The sequence below is a fragment of the Puma concolor genome, chromosome E1, assembly GCF_028749965.1.
Source record: "Puma concolor isolate L17-30 chromosome E1, mPumCon1.1.hap2, whole genome shotgun sequence".
Taxonomy (NCBI): Eukaryota; Metazoa; Chordata; class Mammalia; order Carnivora; family Felidae; genus Puma; species Puma concolor.
This window is the reverse complement of record NC_141680.1, coordinates 47,547,120-47,572,645: the sequence shown is the minus strand read 5'-3', so window position 1 is coordinate 47,572,645 and position 25,526 is coordinate 47,547,120. Positions and strand designations below refer to the sequence as shown.

The window sequence follows — 25,526 nt, the reverse complement described above, 5'->3', positions numbered from 1 at the left end:
TTCTGTCTAATATTCATATGTATTTTCTTCTTTCTCCTTTTTTTCCCTTTTAAATTTAAATATGACTTTTTATTATAGGTTAACTTTACAAGATAGTCTTTAGGTTACAGAATATTCAGTTGGGACTGTAACGAAATTTGAGAATTAACATAGCCCAGAGATAGTATGACTGTCTCCCAGAGATAGACTCCTGGAACTTTGCTTCTCCTAATTCTGGTAAGAGAATGAGAACACCTTCATTTGTAGGAAGGACAGTTGCATCTTATTCGTTGGAAACAAAGAGTTGTTTTGTTGTCATATGGAAGTTAAGTTCAAACATATGTAGAAGAGTCCATAGCTGAGTAGCCAGAGGGGTAGACTATTTCAGCTGTTTAGTTATTATCTCTCAGTCCCAACTCTACCCTTCTAATCTCTGCTTTGTGATGCTGAGGCTGGGACTTGGTAGACCATGTTTCTGTTTTGCTAGCTGGTTCCATATTAAACTCTGCCAATGAGTGGATGAGGGGAGTGGTAGAGAAACAGAGGAACTGAAAGACCGTCCAATGAAGTTCCTTCCTGTGGTAATAAATGAATACAGTTTTCAATTTTTCAACCTTGTGGAACCAGTTTCATTACACTCGTCAGAGATACGCACGGCAGACTTCAGAGTTCTAAGGTAGAATGATAATCTGTAACTCTAGACATAGTCAAAGCATGAGTCAAGGCTGAGTGTAAAACAAAGACATTTTCAGAGAGTAACCCTTGTTGAAATTACTAAGAAGTATGTACTTCAGGAAGAATGAAACTGAACCCAAAAAAGAGCAGAAGTAAAAAGCAATGGTGAACAAAGAAAGTAAGTGTATTTAAGTTTTGTAAAAGATCAGATTTAAATTGCTCTGCCATTGCTTGCAATATACTCACTTGGCAAAAGCTCATTCCTGTTTAAATACAAGTTTGTGCTTACTCTGTGCCTGCAGGCAGGTAGCTGAACTAGAGCTGGAGTCAACTGTGCTGACTGTTCTCACTTTAAATGGATGATCGTGAACCTCAGGTGAGTCCTTAATTCGGTTGGGCAAGCACACTACACTTTGCTAGTGTATTAACTTTCCTCCTTTTCTAGATGACTACTTCATATCTCTTCTTTTCAAACTCCCACTTCCTCTTCTTCCATTTGATCATATCTTCTTTTATGTCTTTAATTAAAAAAAAAAAAAACAACAAAGCCTTCTCTTGATGTCACTTTCACCAATTTACTTGCCTCGTTGTTTCACCTCTTTGCTTCCCCTGGCAGCAATATTTCTCAGATATTCACAATGCTTCTAAATGCTATCTTCCCATTTTCTCTTAAACTCACTTCAGTCGGCCTTCTTTCCACCCTCACTACCTGATAATTTTCTTCTTTGTATCATTAATGGTAGTTGATGATTTGAGATCACTATTGCGGCTATACGCAATGGTCAGTTCTCAGGTCTTATCTTACTTGAACTACTGACCTATCTGACTGTTGATCTGCCCTCCCGGCTGATACTTCTACAAGCTGCTGTAGATGCACTGATCACATCTCTTCAACCCTTACCATTTTAATGTGTGCTAGCCCAAGTTTCGGTTGTTGGCATCTCTTTATCTGAGGGATTTCTTTGGTTGCAGAGTTCACTCTGCCTATGCTCAACTGGCTGGAAATACAAGTGGAATAATATTGCCTCCCTCTCCTTGAGCAGTTACCAACCAATGACTGATAGGAGTTGATATAAAATCCTAGCTCTCCCACTCCCCCTGAGGCTGTGTTCTATGCCATTTCCCAGATATTCCCCAATGGGATTAAGTTCCAGTTATCTTGTTGGTAACTTGCCTGATAAACACATACTTTATTTGCTGCCTTCATTCACTTCTCTACTCCCCTATCTGTGTTTCTTGGACTCACCTTCCAAGTAAACCATCTGCCTGTATGATATTTGTCTCAGGGTTTGTGTCTGGGGGCATCCAACCTAATCTACTTATTTGGCTTTTAGGACACCATATTCTCTTGGTTTTCTACCTACTTCACTGGTCACTTCTTCTTGGTCTTTTTTGCTTTAACACTACTTAAAAAAATTAATGTATTTATATTTTGAGAGAGAGAGAGAGAGGAAGAGAGAGAGAGAGAGAGAGAGAGAGAGAGAGAGAGAGAGAGAGAGGGAGAGAATGTGAGCAGGGGAGGGGCAGGGAGAGAGGGAAAGAGAGAATCCAAAGCAGGTTTCGTACTGCCAGCATGGAGCCTGAAGTGGGGCTTGAACTCACAAACCATGAGATCATGACCTGAGCTGAAACCAAGAGTTGGACACTTAACCAACTGAGCCACCCAGACGCCCCTGCTTTAACACTCCTTAATGTTGAAGTGTGCCAAGATCACTCCTTAGTTCTCTTTCATTCTCTATCTATACTCACTCACTCATTGGGTGAATTCATTCAATCTAATGGCTTTAAATATCATCTATATGCCTATGGCTTTCAATTTTATATTTTTAGCCAAGATATCTTTCTTGAATTTGTGACTTACTGGTAGCTTTGTACCTGTTATCTCTATTTGGGAGTCTATTAGATATCTTAAAATATCCCAAACTGAACTCCTAAGTTTCTTCCATCTAAACCTGTGTTTCAGGCAACTTTCTCCAGACTCTGATGTAAAGTCTATCCTTTTAGTTGTTCAAGACAAAAATCTTAGAATCATTCCTGACTTCTTCCTTTATCTAGTTGCTGTCAGGAAACTCTGTTGACTTCTTTTATTATTTTTTTTAATTGAAATAAAATTGACATATAACATTACTTTAGTTTCAGGTATACAACATAATGGTTTGATGTTGGTATAAGTTATGAGATGATCACCACAATCAGTCTGGTTAAAATCCATCAACACAGTAGCTCCTTTTAAAATATATCCAGAATCCAGCTACTTTTTAATCATCTTCATTGCTTTCTACCCTGGTATGAATCACCATCATTTCTAACATCAATTACTTCAAAAGCCCTTTTAGGGTTTTAATTCCCTACTCTCTACCTCCCCGAGTCTGTTCTCCCCATAGAATCCAGGAAGATCTGATGAAAACATAGGTCAGATCATATCATGCCTCTACTCTAAAACCTGCAATGGCTTTCCATTTCTCTAAAACAAACAAACAAACAAACAAAACAAAAAAAGAAAGCCCAGGTCCTGGAAGGGCTTTCATGGTCCCGACTAATCTCGCACCCATCACCTCTTTCTCCTCATCTCCTGTTACTATTTTCCTTCCTTATTCAGCTTCAGATACACTGGACTTCTTGCTTTCCTTGAATAGTCCAGGTATGCTCCTGCCTTTAGGTCTTAGTCCCTATTCCTTTTGCCTATAATTCTTTTCCTACAAGTCCCCACATGGACAAAACCCTTACCTCCTTCAAGTATTTGCTCAAATGTCACCTTTTCGGAGGACTGATTATCTGTTTAAAGCCATAAGTGCCCCTTTCCCCAAATACACCTTCCCCTTCCAATGTCCTTTAGTATACTTTTCATTTTTCTATAGCATTTATCACTTTCTAACATACTATATAATGACTTATTTATTATGTTTATTGTTTATTGCTTGTTTCCCCTGCTAGTGTGTAAGCTCCAGAGGAGCAATAATCTTTGTTCTGTTTGCTCTTATATCCTAAGTGTCTAGAACAATGCCCACATTTAAATGCTGAGTAAATAGTTGTTAAATGAATAAGTGGAAGGAGGAAACACTATTGTGTTAAAAATATAGTTCCGTATAGGGAAACAAAAGCAAACCTGAACTACTGGGACTTCATCAAGATAAAAAGCTTCTGTACAGCAAAGGAAACAAAAAACTAAACGGCAGCCTATAGAATGGGAGAAGATATTTGCAAATGACATAACTTATAAAGAGTTGGTATCCAAAATCTATAAAGAACTTATCAAACTCAACACCCAAAAAACAAACAATCCAGTTAAGAAATGGACAGAAGACATGAATAGACACTTTTGCAAAGAAGACATCCAGATGGCTAACAGACACATGAAAAGATGCTCAACGTCACTCATCATCAGGGAAATACAAATCAAAACCATGATGAGATACCACCTCACACATGTCTGAATGGCTAAGATTAGCAACCCAAGAAACAACTGGTGCTGGTGGGGATGCGGAGACAGGAGAACCCTCTTGCACTGTTGGTGGGAATGCAAACTGGTGCAGCCACTCGGGAGAACAGTATGGAGGCACCTCAAAAACTAAAAATAGACCTACCATACAACCCGGCATTTTAACTATTAGATATTTACCCAAAGGATACAAAAATACAGATTTGAAGGGGTACCTGCACCCCGATGTGTATAGTAGCATTAACAACAATAGCCAAACTATGGAGACAGCTCAAATGTCCATAAACTGATGAATGGATAAATGGATAAAGAAGATGTGGTGTGTGTGTGTGTGTGTGTGTGTGTGTGTGTGTGTGTGTGTGTGTATAATGTAATATTACTCAGCCATCAAAAAGAATGAAATCTTGCCATTTGCAATGACACGGATAGGGCTGGAATGTATAATGGGAAGCGATATAAGTCAATCTTCAAGATTTGTCAAGAGACAGACAAATAGTAGATATTTCACTCATATGTGGCATTTAAAAGACAAAACAGATGAGCACATGGTAGGGAGTGGGAGAAGAGAAGAGAGGGAAACAAATCACAAGAGATTCTTAAGGAAAGGGAACAAACTGAGGGTTGGTGTAGGGAGGTGGGTGGGAGAGGGCTAGATGGGCGATAGGTATTAAGGAGGGCACTTGTTGTGATGAGCATTGGGTGTTGTGTGTAAGTGATGAATCACTGAATTCTACTTCTGAAACCAATATTGCACTGTATGTTACCTAAATTTTAAGTAAGAAAAATAGTCCCATATAAAACTTTAAGATCACATAATATAATCCTCATTGTAACATCTCACTCACCTGTAATATTTTTAACTTCATCCATCAGTACATTTACATCAATATTCCCATTACCTTTAAGATAAAAAAGCATGAAAAAGATTTTTAGAAAAATGATATAAAAATTTTAAATTGTGAAATAGAAACCCCAAATTCAGCCACTTTGAGACACTTTCCCTAGAAATTTATTATTTTTTTATGTCATTAACTTAAATTAATATAGCTCCTGCATTTTACATTATCAAATTACATACAGTACAATGCATGAACAAAGTTTAAAGCACTCTCCTTTCCTTCAAGACAATCTATTATTTACCAGGTTACTCTTTTGCAGGCACAGGTCTGAAATTTTTTGAGAGTTTAAAAATTTTGTTTAAAAATGATGTTTCCATTTTGTCAGTGCTGACTTTCCCTTTGGGCTTATGATCACCTTAGCATCAAGTGATCCCTGTAAAGGATAGAGTGCTGTACGCCATGTCTAGCTGCTCTCAGGTTGCCAACATGATAATCATCATGTTGATATATTCAGTTACATTCCCAGATATGATGACAAACCTCTTGTGCAGTACCCATTCTCAACTGAAAGACTTTTTCATAGACTACGTGCTTAGTTTCTTTAGGCTATTTCTCAATTCTGAAGCTACTGGAGGTCAACGGATACATTTTTAGTAGTTTGTAATATTGCAAGTTTGAGAAACACTGGGTTGGGATGTTAAGATAGTAGTTAAAAGATGCAATTACTCTAATTGGCAAGATTCAGTTTGGAACCTTAGAGCCGCCTGTGGACATAGTCATTTTCCACTTATGACTTGGTCAAGGGTGCCAATCCGTCACTCCTCAAACATGTTCACACTCTTGTTTTAAGTGTAGTAATAATTCTAAGATTGTCAATTCCTCCAAGAGTGAGATACCAAGAATCACTTTGTATTCCTACTATTACCTTAGCATTAGTTTAGAGTTTGCAAAAGATTGTTACTAAATTGATACTAAAGATTGATACTAAACACAAATGCTTCCTAAATAATTAAGTTCCAGTAGAATGCAAACATATTGCAGAGAATGAAGTAGCTTTAAAACCAGCTTATAGTTCAGGTTCTTAGATATGGAATTTTTCCTGGCTTTTTTTTTTTTTTATGTCTTTTCAGTTATGATGATCTTTTATTGGTATCCTTTTATAGTTTTAGAGCATCTATGATGATGATGATGATGAATACTATTATATTATGACTTTTACACAGGATAAGGAAAAACTTTTATTGGAGAAAAATCTGTTCCTGTAAAGGACAGATCTTAGAAGGTCTTTTGCTTTGTGTGTCTCTTAATCAGCTTCACTGAGGCCTATCGGGCCCCTGAAACAGTCTTCCCTCCTATTTCAGATGGTTCCACAGATGTACAAGGTAGTCCACAAGAATTAGATTAGAATTAGCCTCATTTTAAATCACTGTGCTGGTATCTTTTCTCATGTTTCAGGATAGTAGAAAAACAAGGCAAAGACAAATATCTGTATTTATTGAACTGGCAGGTTAAGAGAGCTATGAAAGGGATTAAAAACCAAAGAAAAAGCCATTTTTGGGAAAACCGCTTACCTCTTACTAAGGCAAAATTTCCGAGGCTCTAGAACAGTGTCTGACATATTATAGGCATTCAGTTAAAGTTTATGGAATAAAATAGTGGAAGGTACTACTGGTTTAGAAAAGTCCACGTTCATTGACTTGGATCTTATATCTTCACTCCTTCCTCAAAGGGGCAGGTGTCAAAATTTCCTCATGAATGTTTCTCAGTTCTACCAGCATGAGGACAGTCTGATATATGCCAAGTTTAATGAATTCTGTTGACCATTACTATGTATCTTCTTAAATTTCTTAGTTCTAGTAGTTCATGGCAGTATAGCAGAGTGGTTAATAGTTTCTGGAGCCAGATTGCCAGCCCACCACTTACTAGCTCTATGACTTTACACAAGCTACTTGAGTTCTCTGTGCCTTAGTTTCCTTATATGTAAAATGGGAGTAAAATTAGAACCTGCCTTATAAAGTTGTTTGCAAGATAAAGTAAGACGATATATATAAAGTGCTGATGATAGTGCCTTACACATTTCAGGACCATGTTGCTCATTGCTGTTTAATGCTGGTTAGTGGTAGGGACTCAAAGATTAAAATCTTGAGTATTCTTCATTGAACCCTGGCGTTCCCTGTGAAGAGTGACACTTGCCATGTATACTGGGCACCATTCTTGGTGATACTTCCCAAGTGAGAGCCATTGAGCTTAGTTTAGTAGCTATGTGAAAGGCCTCACTCTTTCTTTTTATTCTCAGATACATCATATCTTCAGGTAGGTAGTCCAGGCCTGATACTAGCCTCAAGTCCAAAGTTTGGCTAAAGAGTATATTGACACTTAAAATTCTCACCATCAGTTGGTAGGAGGTCCTTCAGTTCCTGGATTTTTTTCTTCTTGAGATCAATTCCCATGTTTTTCAGGAAAGTGTCCACCTTATTTAGAGACACCTTCACCCCTTAGGAAAGAAAAGGATGGGATATGAAAAATATTTGTAATGATGTAAAGAGTGGGTTATTATAGATCATGCCTAGGCATCAATACTACATAGACAATGAAGAGCAAAGAACAATTAAACTATCCAACTAAATGTGGTTTGTTGTTATCTAAGTGAGGGATTCCTAAACCCTGACCTATGGAATTCTGTTATTACTTTTAGGAAAACATTTAAGAGAAGAAAGTGAACAATTAAGGGTATTTGGTAAGTCATAGCACAGACTAAAATTAACCTTTATACATGTGTTTGAACAGAAGAATGTGAAACTTGCTAAATTAATGGACAACTACAAATCCATCCATCCATCCACCCACCCACCCACCCATCTGTCCATTCAGCTAGCCATCCATTGAGCCAGACAGACAGCCAATCCATGGATTTACTCTATCATAATTCTCTGAGACACTTTTTAAGAATATATGCTTCTAGAATCTATCCCTGGAAATTCAAGATCAATATAACTAGAAAGGGGCCTAGTGACTTGAATGCTACATATTCCACCCTCCCCCTGGTAATTTTAATATACAACTTTATTTGGGAATCGCTGCCTTTGGGTTACTTTAATGTACCTAAAGCATATGAAGAATAAACACTGACTTAACAAACCATTGGGACAGCTGGGATAATAATCTGAAAATTGAAAAATAGGAAGAGTTTTTGAAAATAAGAGCAAAGCCAAAAATGCACCCCTGGGACCTCATCAAAATAAAAGGCTTCTGCACAGTGAAGGAAACAATCAGCAAAACCAAAAGGCAACCGACAGAATGGGAGAAGATATTTGCAAACGACGTATCAGATAGAGGGTTAGTATCCAAAATCTATAAAGAACTTATCAAACTCAACACCCAAAAACCAAATAAACCAGTAAATAAGTGGGCAAAAGACACGAATAGACATTTCTCCAAAGAAGACATCCAAATGGCCAACCAACACATAAAAAAATGCTCAACTTCACTCATCATCAGGGAAATACAAATCAAAACCACCATGAGATACCACCTTACACCTGTCTGATGGCTAACGTTAACAACTCAGGCAACAACAGTTGTTGGAGAGGATGTGGAGAAAGAGGATTTCTTTTGCATTGTTGGTGGGAATGCAAGCTGGTGCAGCCACTCTGGAAAACAGTATGGAGGTTCCTCAAAAAACTGAAAATAGAACTACCCTACAACCCAGCAATTGCACTACTAGGTATTTACCCAAGGGATACAAGTATGCTATTTTTAAGGAACACATGCACCCCAGTGTTTATAGCAGCACTATCAACAATAGCCAAAGTATGGAGAGAGCCCAAATGTCCATCGATGGATGAATGGATAAAGAAGATGTGGTACAGGGGCGCCTGGGTGGCGCAGTCGGTTAAGCGTCCGACTTCAGCCAGGTCACGATCTCGCGGTCCGTGAGTTCGAGCCCCGCGTCAGGCTCTGGGCTGATGGCTCAGAGCCTGGAGCCTGTTTCCGATTCTGTGTCTCCCTCTCTCTCTGCCCCTCCCCCGTTCATGCTCTGTCTCTCTCTGTCCCAAAAATAAATAAACGTTGAAAAAAAAAATTAAAAAAAAAAAAAAAAAGAAGATGTGGTACATATATACAATGGAGCATTACTCAGTAATCAAAAGGAATGAAATCTTGCCATTTTCAACTATGTGGATGGAACTGGAGGGTATTATGCTAAGTGAAAGTAGTCATTCAGAGAAAGACAAAAATCATATGACTTCACTCATATGAGGACTTTAAGAGACAAAACAGATGAACATAAGGGAAGGGAAACAAAAATAATATAAAAACAGGGAGGGGGGAAAAACATAAGAGACTCATAAATATGGAGAACAAACTGAGGGTTACTGGAGGGGTTGTGGGAGGGGGGATGGGCTAAATGGGTAAGGGGCACTAAGGAATCTACTCCTCAAATCATTGTTGCACTATATGCTAACTAATTTGGATGTAAATTAAAAAAAAATGAATAAAATTAAAAATTAAAAAAAAAGAAAATAAGAGCAAAACCTGATGACCAGTTTTACCTGCCTTTTCAATATGCTTCTTACTCACCTTTGAGAGACTGTAACTCTTTCATCAATCTGTTCATGTACACCCTTCCTTTGGCTGTGGGGAAAAAATAAGTTTCAGGCAGGAGTGTTGATATTTAAATATATAATGAAACATGCATAGGTTCAGAAATGGAGACTTCTAATATTTTATTCTAGAAATTTAAATGATTAAAAAAATTTTTTTAATGTGCATTTATTTTTGAGAGAAGAGAGAGACAGAGTGTGAGTGGGGGAGGGGCAGAGAAAGAAGGAGACCCAGAATCTGAAGAAGGCTCCAGGCTCTGAGCTGTCAGGACACAGCCCGATGCAGGGCTTGAACCCATGAACTGTGAGATCATGACCTGAGCCAAAATCAAGAGTTGGACACCCAACCGACTGAGCCACCCAGGGGCCCCTAGAAATGTATATTTCACTTCCAAGAATAAAACTTAGAGGAGTGGAAACAGCTCTCAATTTGGTGAAATCATGGGGGTAGGGGGATGAAACATTCCTTAACTAGGCAGTATTAGTTAAAAAAAAGTCCACATATTCAGGGCGCCTGGGTGGCTCAGTCGGTTAAGCGTCCGACTTCGGCTCAGGTCATGATCTCACGGTTCGTGAGTTCCAGCCCTGTGGCAGGCTCTGTGCTGACAGCTCAGCGCCTGGAGCCTGCTTCAGATTCTGTCTCCTCTCTCTCTGATCCTCCCCCGTTCATGCTCTGTCTCTCTCTGTCTCAAAAATAAATAAACGTTAAAAAAAATTTTTTTTAAAAAGTCCACATATTCAACTTCTCTGAAGGCCACTGAGATTTTTCCCCACTGTGGTATTTTTAATGCTCACCATCAACTGGAAGCTTGTTCTGTAGTTTCAGGCCTTCATCTTCTGTGAGTGTTATCCCCATATTTTCCAGTAAAATTTCCAGGTTACTAGTATCGACCTTCTCACCTTTAAAAATTAAAAGGTGGTAGAAGTTGAAAATTTGAAGAATGGTGATCTTATGTTCTAAAAAAAGAAAAAGAAAAAGAAAAAAAAATCCCGGGGTGCCTGGGTGGCTCAGTCCGTTGAGTGTCCGACTTCAGCTCAGTTCATGATCTCACGGTTTGTGAGTTCGAGCCCTGTGTCAGGCTCTGTGCTGACAGCTCAGCGCCTGGAGCCTGCTTCAGATTCTGTCTCCTTCTCTCTCTGCTCCTCCCCACTTGTGCTCTGTCTCTCAAAAATAAACAAATGTAAAAAAAATTTTTTTTTAAATCCCATTTGTTGATTAAACAATGAAGTAATCCTGACAAGGATGCCAGCTAAGACATCATCTTAGAGCTTTTTGGCTCAAACAATGGCAATCAAATTTAGGCCAGCAGTCTGTAGATGCAAACATTCACGGATATACAGGTAGAGTGAGAGAATTTATCAGTAAGGAAAACAATGCTGCTGAAATATAATTTTGTGTAAATGTTAAAATCCTGGTGTTGCAAAGTCTTCTTAATTACCTACCATGGAATCATACAGCGCTTTTCTCCAGGGGCTTCTTTTTTTTTTTTTTTTTTTTTAATTTTTTTTTCAACGTTTTTTTATTTATTTTTTGGGGGACAGAGAGAGACAGAGCATGAACGGGGGAGGGGCAGAGAGAGAGGGAGACACAGAATCGGAAACAGGCTCCAGGCTCTGAGCCATCAGCCCAGAGCCTGACGCGGGGCTCGAACTCCCGGACCGCGAGATCGTGACCTGGCTGAAGTCGGACGCTTAACCGACTGCGCCACCCAGGCGCCCCAAAGGGGCTTCTTTTTTAACCTAAACTGGCTCTCTGTCATGCCTCAGGGATTTGGTGGGCTTGCCTCCCTCTCTTCTTGGCAGCCTCTACCACCCATAAAGTTTTTTTGGTGGCTAGGACATTAGATGCAGTCTTCCAAGCTCTCCTGTTTTTAGGGTCCCAGGAAAACTGGCACATAGTTATTTTTATTCTAAGGGCTTCAATGTAAAGTGCTACAATGAGCCAGACAGGGGAACATCAGACTCTCACAGAATGGGTAAGACACAAAGCTAACAAGTTTGTTTGGTAATGGACTTTTAGGAGGGTGGAAATCACCACTTATCCCTGCCCCCCAGTAGCTGTTTCCCAATCTGCTCGTAGGATGGCTGTATGAAACTTTCCTTCATGATGGCTCTTGCCTCTAGCTTGAAGATGCAGTTTAGCAACAAAAACAACAAAATGGTAATTATGTGAGGTGACAAATGCGTTAGCTAACCATATTATGGCAAATATTCTGAAATACGTGTATCAAATCATCACATTGCATACATTAAACGTACACAGTTTAGTTTATATATATCTATTATATCTCAACAAAGCTGGGGAAGAAAGATGCTGTTTAAGTGGGCAATTTGCACCTCCTAATCATTTCCGATTTCAGGAAAAGAAAACTCTTGCTTTTAGTCCTCTGGAACCACTACTTCCATTGGGAGGATAATACCTGGGGAGGGAGCCAGTCTTCTGCACAAGTGCCTGGGAGGAAATGTGTACAAGGGTTGCTCTCCCCTAGCTGCTTCAGACTCTTCTGGAAAGCCTTGCACCATGGAGCTTCTAAAATGCCCCCCACCCTGTAAGCAGCCAAGGAATGATTCTTCAGATACAACAGAGCAATTTCCTAGTCTGCTAGCTCGATCACTTTTTTTTTTATTATTAAAAAAAGGGTTTTTTAATGTTTATTTATTTTTGAGAGAGAGATAGAGAGACAGAGCGTGAGCAGGAGAGGGCCAGAGAGAGAAGGAGACACAGAATCTGAAGCAGGCTCCAGGCTCTGAGCTGTCAGCACAGAGCCTGATGCACAGGGCTTGAATGCACTAAACCCCCTCCAAGATCATGACCTGAGCTGAAGCCGGATGCTTAATCAACTGAGCCATCCAGGCGCCCCTAACTTGATCACATTTTGACAGACATGGGCCTTCTGCTAGGTTATCAGTCTAACTACCCCTGTCATCTGTATCATTCCCATTCTTCAAAATGTAAGCCCACAAAGTTTTCTATCCTCTCAAATCTATGCTGTGTTTTACCACTCTGATTTTTCTTTCCATTGCTAGCTTTCTTTTCACCCTTCCCACAGTGCCCTCTCGGGCTCATATTTCATTAAATATGAATTTCTCTAAATCTTCAGTCTCTTTATAGACTCTTACCTTCTTTCCTAACTGAACTTTGTCTGTTCTGGATAGATTTTCCTTTTGCTTTTCCTTTTCCTTTTCCTTCCCTTCCCATGCCCTCCCCACCCCCTCCCTCCTTCTTTCCTTCCTTCCATCTCCCCTCCCTTCTTTCATTTCCTCCTTCCTTCCTTCCTTCCTTCCTTCCTTCCTTCCTTCCTTCCTTCTTTCCTTCCACCCTTTCCCTCCCTCCCTTCCTTCTGAGAGAAAGCTGCTCTTTTTTTTTTCCCCCCATAACTCATTTGCCATAGGGCTTACATTCTCCAAGATCCTATTTGCTTCTTTCTGGCCATATTCAAACCTCTCCTTTTGTGAGAATTATGGTACTTGGCTTTCTTTTTATTGTCACTTACTGACTTCTTGGTCATTTAAGGAGCTTGTCCCATTACTCACAGTCTTCCTCTGCACCCAAATTCCTGGCATCATAATAGGCAATTCTAGTCTTTATATAGATAGTTCATTCCACGACCTGGCCTCTCAATTTCTTGAGCTCCTTAGCCTCAATGATGGTCCCCTAAATCCTATACTACTTACCTATCAAGGACACATCCTGAACTTTGTCATCACCTGGAAATGCTTTGCCTCTAACATCTTCAATTTGTAGCATACCTACTTTTGGTCGGAACCTATATTCTTGCACTTCTTTTACTTCCTTCCTCCTACCACACCTGTTACAGTTTTGATAGAGACTTTCATTCCCTTCTCTCTTGCTTTCCTCCAAGTTCATGCTTTCCATGATAACTTCACTTCCTCTTTTAGCCACACTAGACCACCTAACCACTCTCTTCACAACACCACCATTGTCTTCAGGCTTTCATTCTTTTGGCACATCAGCTTTAAGAATCTCATACTTTGGGGGGCACCTGGGTGGCTCAGTCGGTTAAGTGTCCGACTTCGGTTCAGGTCATGATCTCGCGGTTTGTGAGTTCGAGACCCTTGTCGGGTACTGTGCTGACAGCTCAGAGCCTGGAGCCTGCTTCGGATTCTGTATCTCCTGTCTGCCCCTCCCATGCTCATGCTCTGTCTCTCTCTGTCTCTCAATAATAAATAAATGTTAAAAAAAAAGAATCTCATACTTTGGGGGGTGCCTGGGTGACTCAATCGGTTAAGCATCCAACTTCAACTGAGGTCATGATCTCATGGTTCATGAGTTCAAGCCCTGCGCCCGCTTTGGATTCTGTGTCTCCCTCTTTCTGCCCCTTCCCCATTCATGCTCCGTCTCTCTCTGTCTCTCAAAAATAAATAAATGTTAAAAAAAATAAAAAGTAAATAAAAAGAATCTCCTACTTTGGTCCAACTGAAGGATATCATAATCATGTGAAAAGTTGCCATTACTGATTTATGGTGTCTGACTTTGGTTAGACTCTTGGCACTTCTCAGCAAGGCTTTCATATATTCCTCATCAACTCTAGTTACTGTTCTCTTATCTGAATTATCCACCATCATTAACACTTTCCTTAAAGTCCTCTACCCCACCACTGGGTCCTTTCTTTTAGTAGATGATCCTGTTTCCTACTATACAGAGGATGGAAGGTTTTAGATGAAATCCTCTGAATCTTACTTCCACGTCTACCTAGATTCTCTATATCTGTATCCTTCCTGACTCAAGGTCTGCTTGTCTCAGAAAAAGAGGTGGCCTCAGATTCTTACTCACATATTTAACTGCCTAAGGTTCAGTCTCCCTGGAACCTCAAACTCAGTATGACCAAAATGGAAACTGTATCTCTACTTCTAAATGTATTTTACTGAATTACATATTTTGGTCAATGTCACTGTCACCCACTCAACTACTCAGCTCAGAAACTGAGGAGTCGTCCTTCATTTCATCCTTTTGCTCTAGCTCTATACAAAATCTACAGTAACCAAACTCTACAGTTTCTATAGCTGTAACATCTCTTCTACATGTTCCTTCCTCTCAAGCCTCACAGAGAATGATTTACTTCTACTCTTTACTGTCATTCACCTGGACATTTACAACATGCTTCCTAGTTTCCTTGACTCTATTCTTGTACATACACCTCCCTCAATCCTTTATACTGCTGCTAGAGTAATCTTTCTAATTTACAAATCTAATTACATAGTCCCCTGCTTAAAATCCTGGAACAACTGCCCCCTCTGTGCAAAATGAAAGTCATACTTTTTTACTAGGTATTCAAGGTCCTCCGTGAGTTGCCTCCTGTATTAGTTTCCTATTGCTGTAACAAAACAGCAATTACCGAAAACATGGTGGCCTAAAACAATACAGATTTTTTTTCTCTTACAGTTCTGGAGGTCAGAAGGCCAAAATTAGTTTTACTGAGTTAAAGTCAAGGTGTTAACTGGGCTGGTTCCTTTAGGAGGCTCTTGGGAAGAATCCATTCCCTTGCCTTTCCCACTCCTAGAGGCCACTTACACTCCTTAACTTACTCCCCCTCTTCTATCTTCAAGGCCAGGAATGGAGCATCCTGCTTCTGTTGTCACATTGCCTTCTACTTTTTCTGTCGTCAACTCTAACCTTGCTTCCCTCTTCTAAGGACACTTGTGATTATATTTAGAGCCCAACTGGAGAATCAGGGATAACCTCCTCACTTCAAGATCCTTAATCACATCTCCATGGTCCCTTTGGCTGTATAAGGCAACATTCATTCCCAAGTTCTGGGGATTAGGACCTGGATATCTTTGTGAGTCATTACTCAGCCCACCATATCCTGCTCCTTCCTCTTCAAGTTTATTCTTTGCCAAACTCCTGACAGCATTTATGCTGTAGCTAGCTACCCCCAATTTTTTCTAGTTCCTTAAAGCATCATACAGTTTCTCATTTTGGTGCCTTTTATTATTATTTTCTTCTCTATCAGGAATGCCCATCCTGCTGTGTCTGGAAAAACTGACTTATAGTTTAAGGATCAGCTCTTGTGTTGACCATTCTATTAAAGCATTTCCCAATTTCTCTTCCTCAGGAGCAAATGACCATTCTTCCTCTTCTTTACTTTGTATAGGTTTTTAACATCGCCCAATAACATCTTATTGCATTTATTTGTATGTTTTTTTTTTCTTGCCCAAGCTACATGACCTCCTGGATGGTTGGCTTTTATAGATCCACACTTGAGATGTACAGATGTTTACTAATGAGGTAATAAAGATCTAACCCACCTGTAAAAATATTTCCTTCATCCATTACCACATTCACTTCAATCTTCCCCTCATCTGTAAGAGAAGACAGGATTTTGTGCCCAAAACAATAGTAGAAATAGAAGAAAGACAAAGAAGCCACACACTGAAGTACAACACAAAATTCAGCAAATTTTAATGATTTGCTCTAGAATTTTATCCTGTTTTTTATCAAATGTAAATGTAGAAAGTCAAAGCTCTGATTATAAAAAAGATACTTAATTTCATACGAAGACATCAGTATTTATTCTATTAAGACAAACTGCACATAGTAGAGTACTGCTAGGCTGACATTTAAAAAGTAGCCCTCTCTATTTTCAGATCAGGAAGAACTCCATTTTACTGATTATGAGGGTGACAAGCACTGTAAAAGGGGTAAATGCTCCAATAGGAAAGATCTGACTTGAACCATTAATAATGTCTATTTCTGTACTGAAATGACAGGTGACATTTAGCTATGTTCTTCCACTATCCACATTCAACATGTATTTAAAAAGCTTGATCAACCTAAATGAATTTTAATATTTTTTTTAAATTTTGTATTTTTTAAAAACTTTATTTTGTATTTTCCTCTTAAATGAGGGTATTTAGAAGGAACCACCTGATAGATTGTCAGTGCCTCACAGGAAAATGTCTCATCCATTCTCATGTATTTCAATTAGTCCCACAGAAGACTTAGGATGGTCTGAGATGGGTCTCTAATGCTGCTTCCTGTGGGCTCACTGACCTGAAGAGGGGTACTCAGGGAGGTGGCTGACACTTCCACAACCAAAGTCACTGTTGTGGCATTCCAGTAAACTTTCAAGATACCTGGAAAATGTGGTAGCAAAAAATATCTACATCCTTTCATAGGCAGATCAAAAATATTGGGAAATTATATATTTCTAGTAATAAAAAAACTGTCCTATGGAAAATTCACTTTTTCTGGCAACAGCAAAGGCATAATTAAGTGGCATTGTGTTGAGATGAATATAGACTGGCTGTTATTATTACTACTAATAAAAACTCTATGCTAGGAACTTGCAATGTTTAGGAATGGTAGCCATTATTCTGTTTTTAACAGAAGGGAACTAAGACTCAGAGGGGTTCATTTGACCAATCTTGCACAGTTAGCAATTTTCAGTGCTGAGATTCAAATCTGTGTCTCATTCCAACTTCTAAATTCTTTCCACAATGCCATTAATCAGAGGAACAAGTGGGATTAATCTCAGGTTTTTGCTGTTTTTCCCATGAGAGTTGTTATCTTGGAAACTTTTCTGAGGAGGTCTTGTGGGTCTTGTATTATGGGGTCATGCTAACATATGCTAGGTGTGAATTATATAATGGCAAAGTACTTTGAAAATTATTCTCTATCTTGAAATTGTTTCTGGTAGTTCAGAATCTACTCTAGGTAAATTTTTTTTTTTTGTCTCTCTTTTAACACTATTTCCTCCTTATTCTATTTGCTTACTTTCAAACTTTTCTTATCAGATATTCCCTCCATTCTTCTTTTTTTTTTTTTTATCTTCTTCTTTTGGTCTGATTATAATCTCATCAGTGCTCTGGCATGTTGCTAAGCTTTGCTGAATCTGTGGATTGGTAACTTCCTAAGCAAAGATGAATTATTAGAGTATTCATTTCTAACCATATTCATACATATATCTAGTTGAATGTCATGTAGGTATATTAAAATCAACATGTCTAAAACTGAAACTACTCTCTTGACACTGTAACCTGAACATCTTCCTGAATTCTCCAATTGGCTTATGATATGACTGATGACCTAGCCACCAAAAGGTCTCTGTTTTCTTAAAATTCTTATTTTTCATAATTCAAATGTAATCAGTCATCAAACCTATTCATTTTAATTCTAAAATGTTTCCCAAATCTCTTATCTGTCATTAAGTTTACTTCCCTTGCTCAGGCCTTATCATCTCTTGTTGCATCATAGCAATATCTTTCAAATTTGAGTCTTCGCTTCCAATAGTGCCTCCTACATTGTCATCAGTATTGACTTCCAAAAGAGAAATACTCTAGAAATATCACTACCTATAGGATAAAGTCTAAGATCAAGGAGAAAAATAGACAATTCAAGAACAATAGTTGGGATTTCAATATTCCACTCTCAATAAAGGATAGAACAACTAAATAGAAAAATCAGTAGCATAAAGGAGACTTGAACAATATTATCAACCATGAGAAATTCTTTAGGATATACCAGGCCATAAGTCTCATTCAATTTAAAAGGACTGAAATCATAAAAAAGTATGTCCTCTGACTATCGTGGAATTAATTCAAAATCAACAGCAGGAGAAAATTTGGGAAATTCACAAATATTTGGAAATTCAAAAACACATTTTGAAATAACCCATGGATCAAAGAAGAAATATTGGAAATTAGACAGTATTTCTTTTTTTTTTTTTTTTAATTTTTTTTTTTTTAACGTTTATTTATTTTTTTGGGACAGAGAGAGACAGAGCATGAACGGGGGAGGGGCAGAGAGAGAGGGAGACACAGAATCGGAAACAGGCTCCAGGCTCCGAGCCACCAGCCCAGAGCCCGACGCGGGGCTCGAACTCACGGACCGCGAGATCGTGACCTGGCTGAAGTCGGCCGCTTAACTGACTGCGCCACCCAGGCGCCCCTAGACAGTATTTCTAACTGAAAATGAAAACACATTATATTGAGATTTCTGGAATGCAGCTAAAGTAGTGCTTTGAGGAAAATTTATAGTCATAAATAAACACCTATATTAGAAAAGAAAAATTTCAAATTAATAATCTAAATTATCATCTTAAGAATCTAGAAACAAGGACCTGAATGTGAGACAGGAAACCATCAAAACCTTAGAGGAGAAAGCAGGAAAAGACCTCTCTGACCTCAGCCGTAGCAATCTCTTACTCGACACATCCCCAAAGGCAAGGGAATTAAAAGCAAAAGTGAATTACTGGGACCTTATGAAGATAAAAAGCTTCTGCACAGCAAAGGAAACAACCAACAAAACTAAAAGGCAACCAACGGAATGGGAAAAGATATTTGCCAATGACATATCGGACAAAGGGCTAGTATCCAAAATATATAAAGAGCTCACCAAACTCCACACCCGAAAAGCAAATAACCCAGTGAAGAAATGGGCAGAAAACATGAATAGACACTTCTCTAAAGAAGACATCCAGATGGCCAACAGGCACATGAAAAGATGTTCAGCGTCGCTCCTTATCAGGGAAATACAAATCAAAACCACACTCAGGTATCACCTCACGCCAGTCAGAGTGGCCAAAATGAACAAATCGGGAGACTATAGATGCTGGAGAGGATGTGGAGAAACGGGAACCCTCTTGCACTGTTGGTGGGAATGCAAATTGGTGCAGCCGCTCTGGAAAGCAGTGTGGAGGTTCCTCAGAAAATTAAAAATAGACCTACCCTATGACCCAGCAATAGCACTGCTAGGAATTTATCCAAGGGACACAGGAGTACTGATGCATAGGGGCACTTGTACCCCAATGTTCATAGCAGCACTCTCAACAATAGCCAAATTATGGAAAGAGCCTAAATGTCCATCAACTGATGAATGGATAAAGAAATTGTGGTTTATATACACAATGGAGTACTACGCGGCAATGAGAAAAAATGAAATATGGCCTTTTGTAGCAACGTGGATGGAACTGGAGAGTGTGATGCTAAGTGAAATAAGCCATACAGAGAAAGACAGATACCATATGGTTTCACTCTTATGTGGATCCTGAGAAACTTAAGAGAAACCCATGGGGGAGGGGAACCAAAAAAAAAAAAAAAAAAAAAGAGGTTAGAGTGGGAGAGAGCCAAAGCATAAGAGACTGTTGAGAACTGAGAACAAACTAAGGGTTGAAGCGGGGTGGGAGGGAGGAGAGGGTGGGTGATGGGTACTGAGGAGGGCACGTTTTGGGATGAGCACTGGGTGTTGTATGGAAACCAATTTGACAATAAATTTCATATATAAATAAAAATAAATAAATAAAGGGCTTAACATACAAAAAAAAAAAAAGAATCTAGAAACATAAGAGCAAATGAAATCAAATGTAAGCTGAAAGAAGGAAATAATAGAGATTAGAGCTGAAATCAATAAAATGGAAAGCAGAAAACCAGTAGGGAAAATTGATATCGGCTCTTTGAAAAGATCAACAAAATTGACGAATCTTTAGCTGGGTTAACCAAATAAAAAGAGAAAAGACATGGATCAAAATCAGGAGGGATGACATCACCATCAACTCTACAAGAATTAAAAGGATTATAAAGGAATACTGTGAACAACTTCGTGTCAACAAATTAGACATGAAATGGACAAAATGCTAGAAAGGTACAAATTACCAAAACTAATTCAAGAGGATGAAGGCTCAGCTCCACAGCATGGTATAAGGTCTTTCCAGTCTCGGCAGCCTACCTTTCCAGCCATGTTTCCTGTTTCTTTACAACATGAAGCATATATTCTAGCCACAAGGAAATACTTGCTGCTCTCCCAACATTCATGAATTTGCATGATTTTATGCTTTTGTATGCATTGCTTTCCTCATCTGGAATGCCTTTTATCCCCCCTCAGGTTATCCTTGAGTTTTCTCACATAAGTAAGCACTTGCAAGTATAGGCTCTATATGCACTGTACATGTAGCCTGTGGGTGGGTGCTTGTTTGCTGTGGGTTGTCCCAGCTTTCTTTTCTTTTTCTTTTTATCTTTATTTTTAATTTTTTTTTGAGAGAGAGAGAGAGGGAGGGAGGGAGAGAAGGAGGGAGGGAGGGAGAGAGAGAGAGAAAATCCTAAGCAGGCTCCATGCTCAGCATAGAGTCTGATGCAGGGCTTGATCCCACCACCCTGGGAATCAAGAGTTAGAAACTCAACTGACTGAGCCACCCAGGCACCCCTCTTTTTAAAAATTTTAATTCCAGTATAGTTCATGTACAGTTATATTAGTTTCAGGTGTACAGTATAGTGATTCAAGAATTCTATACATCATCCAGTGCTCATCATGACAAGTGCCTTCCTTTAACCCCATGGAATGCCCTTTTTTTTTCCCCTGAAGAATTTCTATACATTTTTGACAAGTCTTCCTCTGATTCTTTACCTGGTGAACTTAGCTTTTCCCTTCCTCAGGATCTTACTGAATGCATTTTTAGTATTATAGCACAACCGCATAGTGGTATGATGGCCTGTCAGCATGTGAGACTCCTTACTAGATGCTGAACTCCTAGAGGACAGAGAACCATCATCTTCATTTTTATATTCCTAATAGCTTATGTATATTAGGCACTCAATAAAGTCCACTGCAGGAATTGATGAATTCTTGAGGATTGGGTCTCTTTCTTTTTGTTTTTTAATGTTTCTGCACACTCTAAACATGCTCTCAGAAATTCTCACATACAAATGCAATGTTTCACCGTAGGAGCAGCTCACCATCAGCAGGCAGGTTGCTGAGCAGGTCCAAGTACTCCTCTTCTTCCAGGTCAAAGCCCATATTTTTCATGAAGAGTCCTAACTGATTAACATTAAGCTCCACTCCTTAGGGAAACAAAGGATGGAAGTGAGAAGGGCAAACAATAATGATAAAGTGAAAAATGCTAGGCGTGTCCATGCATTAATTGGAGGGACAACAATCAAAGGAACAATAAATTTGCTTAAATGAAAAGAGCTAGCATGGGAATCAGGAACAGAACCTGCTCTTCATTGTCCAGAAGACTTGACTGTAGCTCTCGGGAGACATTTATAAGGAGAAAAATAAAGGATTGGCAAGTCTGATGAAGACCGTCTTTCTAATTCCTCTCTGGAAATGGGACTTGGAATGATAGAGACAAAAGTAATTCCTTCAAAGGTAGTTATGTTAAAAGTAGTAAATGATGAGACAAAAATTTGTTAGATTGACAAATTTGTCATCACCAAAAATAAATGTGGTTTTTAAAATGTAAATACGAAACATAAGGAATCTCAATTTTACCTGACTGCTCACTCACCTTTGAGAGACCTTATGCCACCCAGCAACTTATGCTTATACAACTTTCCAGCAGCTGTAAGATAGGGCACAATACAGTAATTGGTATGGGAACCTGTTGTAATAATTCAAAACCTAGCAATTTCAGAAAGAACAATTCTTATAGTTTTACTCATTTCCCCCCCTGTTTATTATATCCCAACTTAAGAGTTAGACCAATAGAAAAAGCTCTCAAGAGAATAAATCTACACACTACTTAAAAAATGTTTATTTACTTTTGGGAGAGAAAGAGAGAGAGAGCACGTGTGGAGAGGGGCAGAGAGAGACGGAGACACAGAATCTGAAGCAGGCTCCAGGCTCTGAGCTCTCAGCACAGAGCCTGATCGGGGGCTCAAACTCATGGTCCGTGAGATCACAACCTGAGCTGAAGTCTAATGCTCGACTGACTGAGCCACCTAGGTGCCCTCTACCCACTTTCTGATTTGACAGTTGAAACAATTATTAGTGGTGTCTTTCCATACCTTTCCCATGTCTCTCTTTTCATCTACTTCTCATTTTCTCCTTTTTTTGCTTAAGATAACACATATTAATGCTCACAGGGATAAGAGTAGATACAGTGGGACTCATGAGGGAAGACATGGATGATTTCTGAGCTAAAAAAACCTGACAACCATGACAGGACTTCTTTGAATATTAGTAATGAGTATTTCTACATGTTTTCCACGTGACATCACATAGATGTTGTTTTAGATATTTTCATTGACAAGCCCATGAAAATGACTCTTCTGCAAGGTAATCCCTCAGTGAGATGTCCTGTGCTGCCAACACAGGTGTTGTATTTTACAAAAATTCAAACATGGATTTCTACTCCCACATAGGTGGTGGACTAGCATGAATATCTGGTTCCTTCCCCACAAATCAACCCTGAAGAAAGTGAAGTCTGAGCAGTGTCTAACCACTGCCCTTAAACCCAACAGGCTAATGTTCACTGGAGCCTGACCTTACACCTTTACCTAAAGCATATTTTCAAACATAATAATGATGCCCCAAGAGAACAAGGACTCACAGGACAGGACCAAAGTAGCCAGTCATCTGAGGAATATAACTACTTCAAAAACAAACAAACAAACAAACAAACAAACAAACAAACAGACTGAATAATGTATATCATTTGAATAAGAATTATTGGAATAAAAGGACCAGGAATTTAAAATAAGCATGACAGATATGCTTAAGGAGAGATGTTAGCAAAATATAAAAAGAACAAGAAAATATGAAAAGAATCAATGAAATATTAGGTATAAAACATTTGGTATAAAAACAATTTTAATTTTTTTAATGTTTATTTATTTTTGAGAGAGAGCACAAGTAGGGGAGTGGGAGAGAGAGAGAGAGAGAGAGAGAGAGAGAGAGAGAGGGAATCCTAAGCAGGCTCTGTTCTATCAGCATGGAGCCAGATGAGGGGCTCAAACCCATGAACTATGAGATTATGACCTGAGGGGAAGCCGAATGCTCAACCAAGTGAACCACCCAGGCTCCCAGGACACCCAGGCACCTCTGCTATAAAAAAGTTTAAATAAAGAAACACAGCGGATGAGATAGAGTACAAAGGAAATATCTAAAAAATTAATTAGTGGGTAGTTTGATCAGATTGAAGAATTCTCTCAGAGGGCAGCAGAAAAGGATAAAGAGGTGGAAAATGGAAAATTATAAGATATGCCTATAGAAGTAGCAGTGCTAATCTCTGGGTAACAAGAGTTCCAAAGGAGAGAAAAAAAATGATAAGGAGAAACTATTTGATGAAATAATAATTTAAAATCTCCAGGATTAAAGAAAGATGACTTTATATTAAAATAGCTCATATAGATTTAAATAGAAGATGGAAAATTCCAACCTAGATATACATTATAGTGACTTTAATAATATCAAATAAAAAGAAAATTCTAAAACTCTTCAGAGAGAAAAGAAGGAGACCTATAAAGGAAGAAAAACCAGATTGACATCAGATTTCTCAACAATAATTCTAGATGCTGCAAGGCAATGGAGTAAAATTAATGGAGAAATATTAAAAGGGCTTCGAACTTAAATACAAATTGTTATTTAAGCATGAGGGCATAACCAAAATATTCCCAAGGACTCAAGGTTTATGATTCATCACACAGAGACCCATATTGAAAACTTTTTAAAAAGAAAGTACTCAGGGGTACCTGGGTGGCTCAGTCGGTGAAGAACTTGACTTCAACTCAGGTCATGATCTCACAGTTGGTGAGTTCGAGCCCCCCATTGGGCTCTGTGCTGATAGCTCAGAGCCTGGATGGAGCCTCCTTCAGATTCTGTGTCTCCCTCTCTCTTTGCCCCTCCCCCTGTTGTGCTCTGTCTTTCTGTCTCTCAAAACTAAATAAACATTAAAAAAATTTAAAAAAAAGGGCAGTACTCGATAAGTAAAACAAATCTAGGAGTTGTTACAAGAGGTATGGAAGGGAAAAGTGACCAAATATCTGGTGAAGTATATTGATTTTTTTTAAAGTCAAGAGAAAAAAGAGTAAGAATATTATCCATAGTAACCCTGACTTAAATCCTAGTTAAATACCAATATAATTGGTATAGCAAACAAGGTAAGTTGACAAATAGGACATGAGAGTATACTAAAATCCTTGTCTTATTTGGGGGATTGATGAATTTAAGAAAGTGAGGTAAGTGGCCATGAATATGGGTCTTAAGGACAACCACTATAATTTTTCAACCTGTAGAATAAAACTTAATGAATCTAATGGGAAATATAAAGACAGAAAAAAGTAATAAGAATACTGTAAATGGAAACTATGAAATATTATAGCAGAACCATGTCCTATAAACAGTAATTATGAAGGAATTTATTAAGGAATTTAACTCAACAATTATAAAATATAGACTCTTAGATGATATTAAAAAATAAAACCAAACAGTATATTGTCTACAAGTGACATAACAAAAAGACAGTAAAACTTGAAAACAAAAGCATGGATATGAACCAAAAGAAAGCCAGAGTAACAGTACTATACCTGACAAAATAGGATTTAAGGCAAAATATATATTATAAGGGACAAAGAAGGATGTTCTCTTAATGGTGTCTTATAAGTCCTTAGGCCTTCTTTATTCCTTTTCATTTTCTGTCCATTTTGCTTCTCTAATTAGATAATTTCAAATGATCTTTCTTCAGGTTCACTGATTATTTCTTCTGCTTGTGCCAGCTGGGTTCTTAAGTTTTTAAGCTCATTATTGAATTCTTCAGTTCAGTTAATTTATTTTTCAGCTCCAAAATTTGTTTGGTTCATTTTTACATTTTTCATCTCTATGCTGAATTTCTCATTTTGTTCTTGTATTGTTTTCATTATTTAAATTGTTTATTTGACTTCTCTTGTAGCTCTCTGAGTGTCTTTAGAACAATTATTTTGAATTCTTTGTTAGGTAATTTGTGTATCTCCATTTCTTTGGGGTCAGTTACTGGAAGTTTACTGTGTTCCTTTGGTGGTATCATGTTTCCCTGATTCTTCATGATCCCAATAGACTTGTGTGTGTCTGTGCATTTAAAGAAGCAGTCTCCTATACTTTATATGGGCTGTTTTCAGTAAGGAAAGACCTTCACCCATCTTTAGGGATACACCAGAGTTGTTGCGGTTCTGGGACTAGTGGTACCTGATGCCAAGAGTGGAGATATGTGTTGACTCCAGGTCTGGGGGTATATGGTGTCTTGTCTGCTCACATTCCTGGGGTCCATGACATGAGCAACT

The 25,526-nt window shown here is 38.6% G+C and overlaps 1 protein-coding gene across 6 annotated transcripts in view; it reads right to left on the bottom strand.

Moving 5' to 3' along the window:
• Nucleotides 1-25,526, bottom strand: part of EFCAB3 (EF-hand calcium binding domain 3) — a 235,506-nt gene that overhangs the window by 81,361 nt on the left and 128,619 nt on the right. For all 6 annotated transcript variants that reach the window (XM_086687643.1, XM_086687646.1, XM_086687641.1 and 3 more), the window contains 7 exons: nt 21,779-21,832; nt 21,225-21,329; nt 15,804-15,857; nt 10,329-10,433; nt 9,511-9,564; nt 7,322-7,426; nt 4,939-4,992 (listed from right to left, as the gene is read on the bottom strand). In XM_086687643.1, coding sequence (XP_086543769.1) covers nt 4,939-4,992; nt 7,322-7,426; nt 9,511-9,564; nt 10,329-10,433; nt 15,804-15,857; nt 21,225-21,329; nt 21,779-21,832 — 531 coding nt within the window. The remainder of the gene's footprint in view (nt 1-4,938; nt 4,993-7,321; nt 7,427-9,510; nt 9,565-10,328; nt 10,434-15,803; nt 15,858-21,224; nt 21,330-21,778; nt 21,833-25,526) is intronic.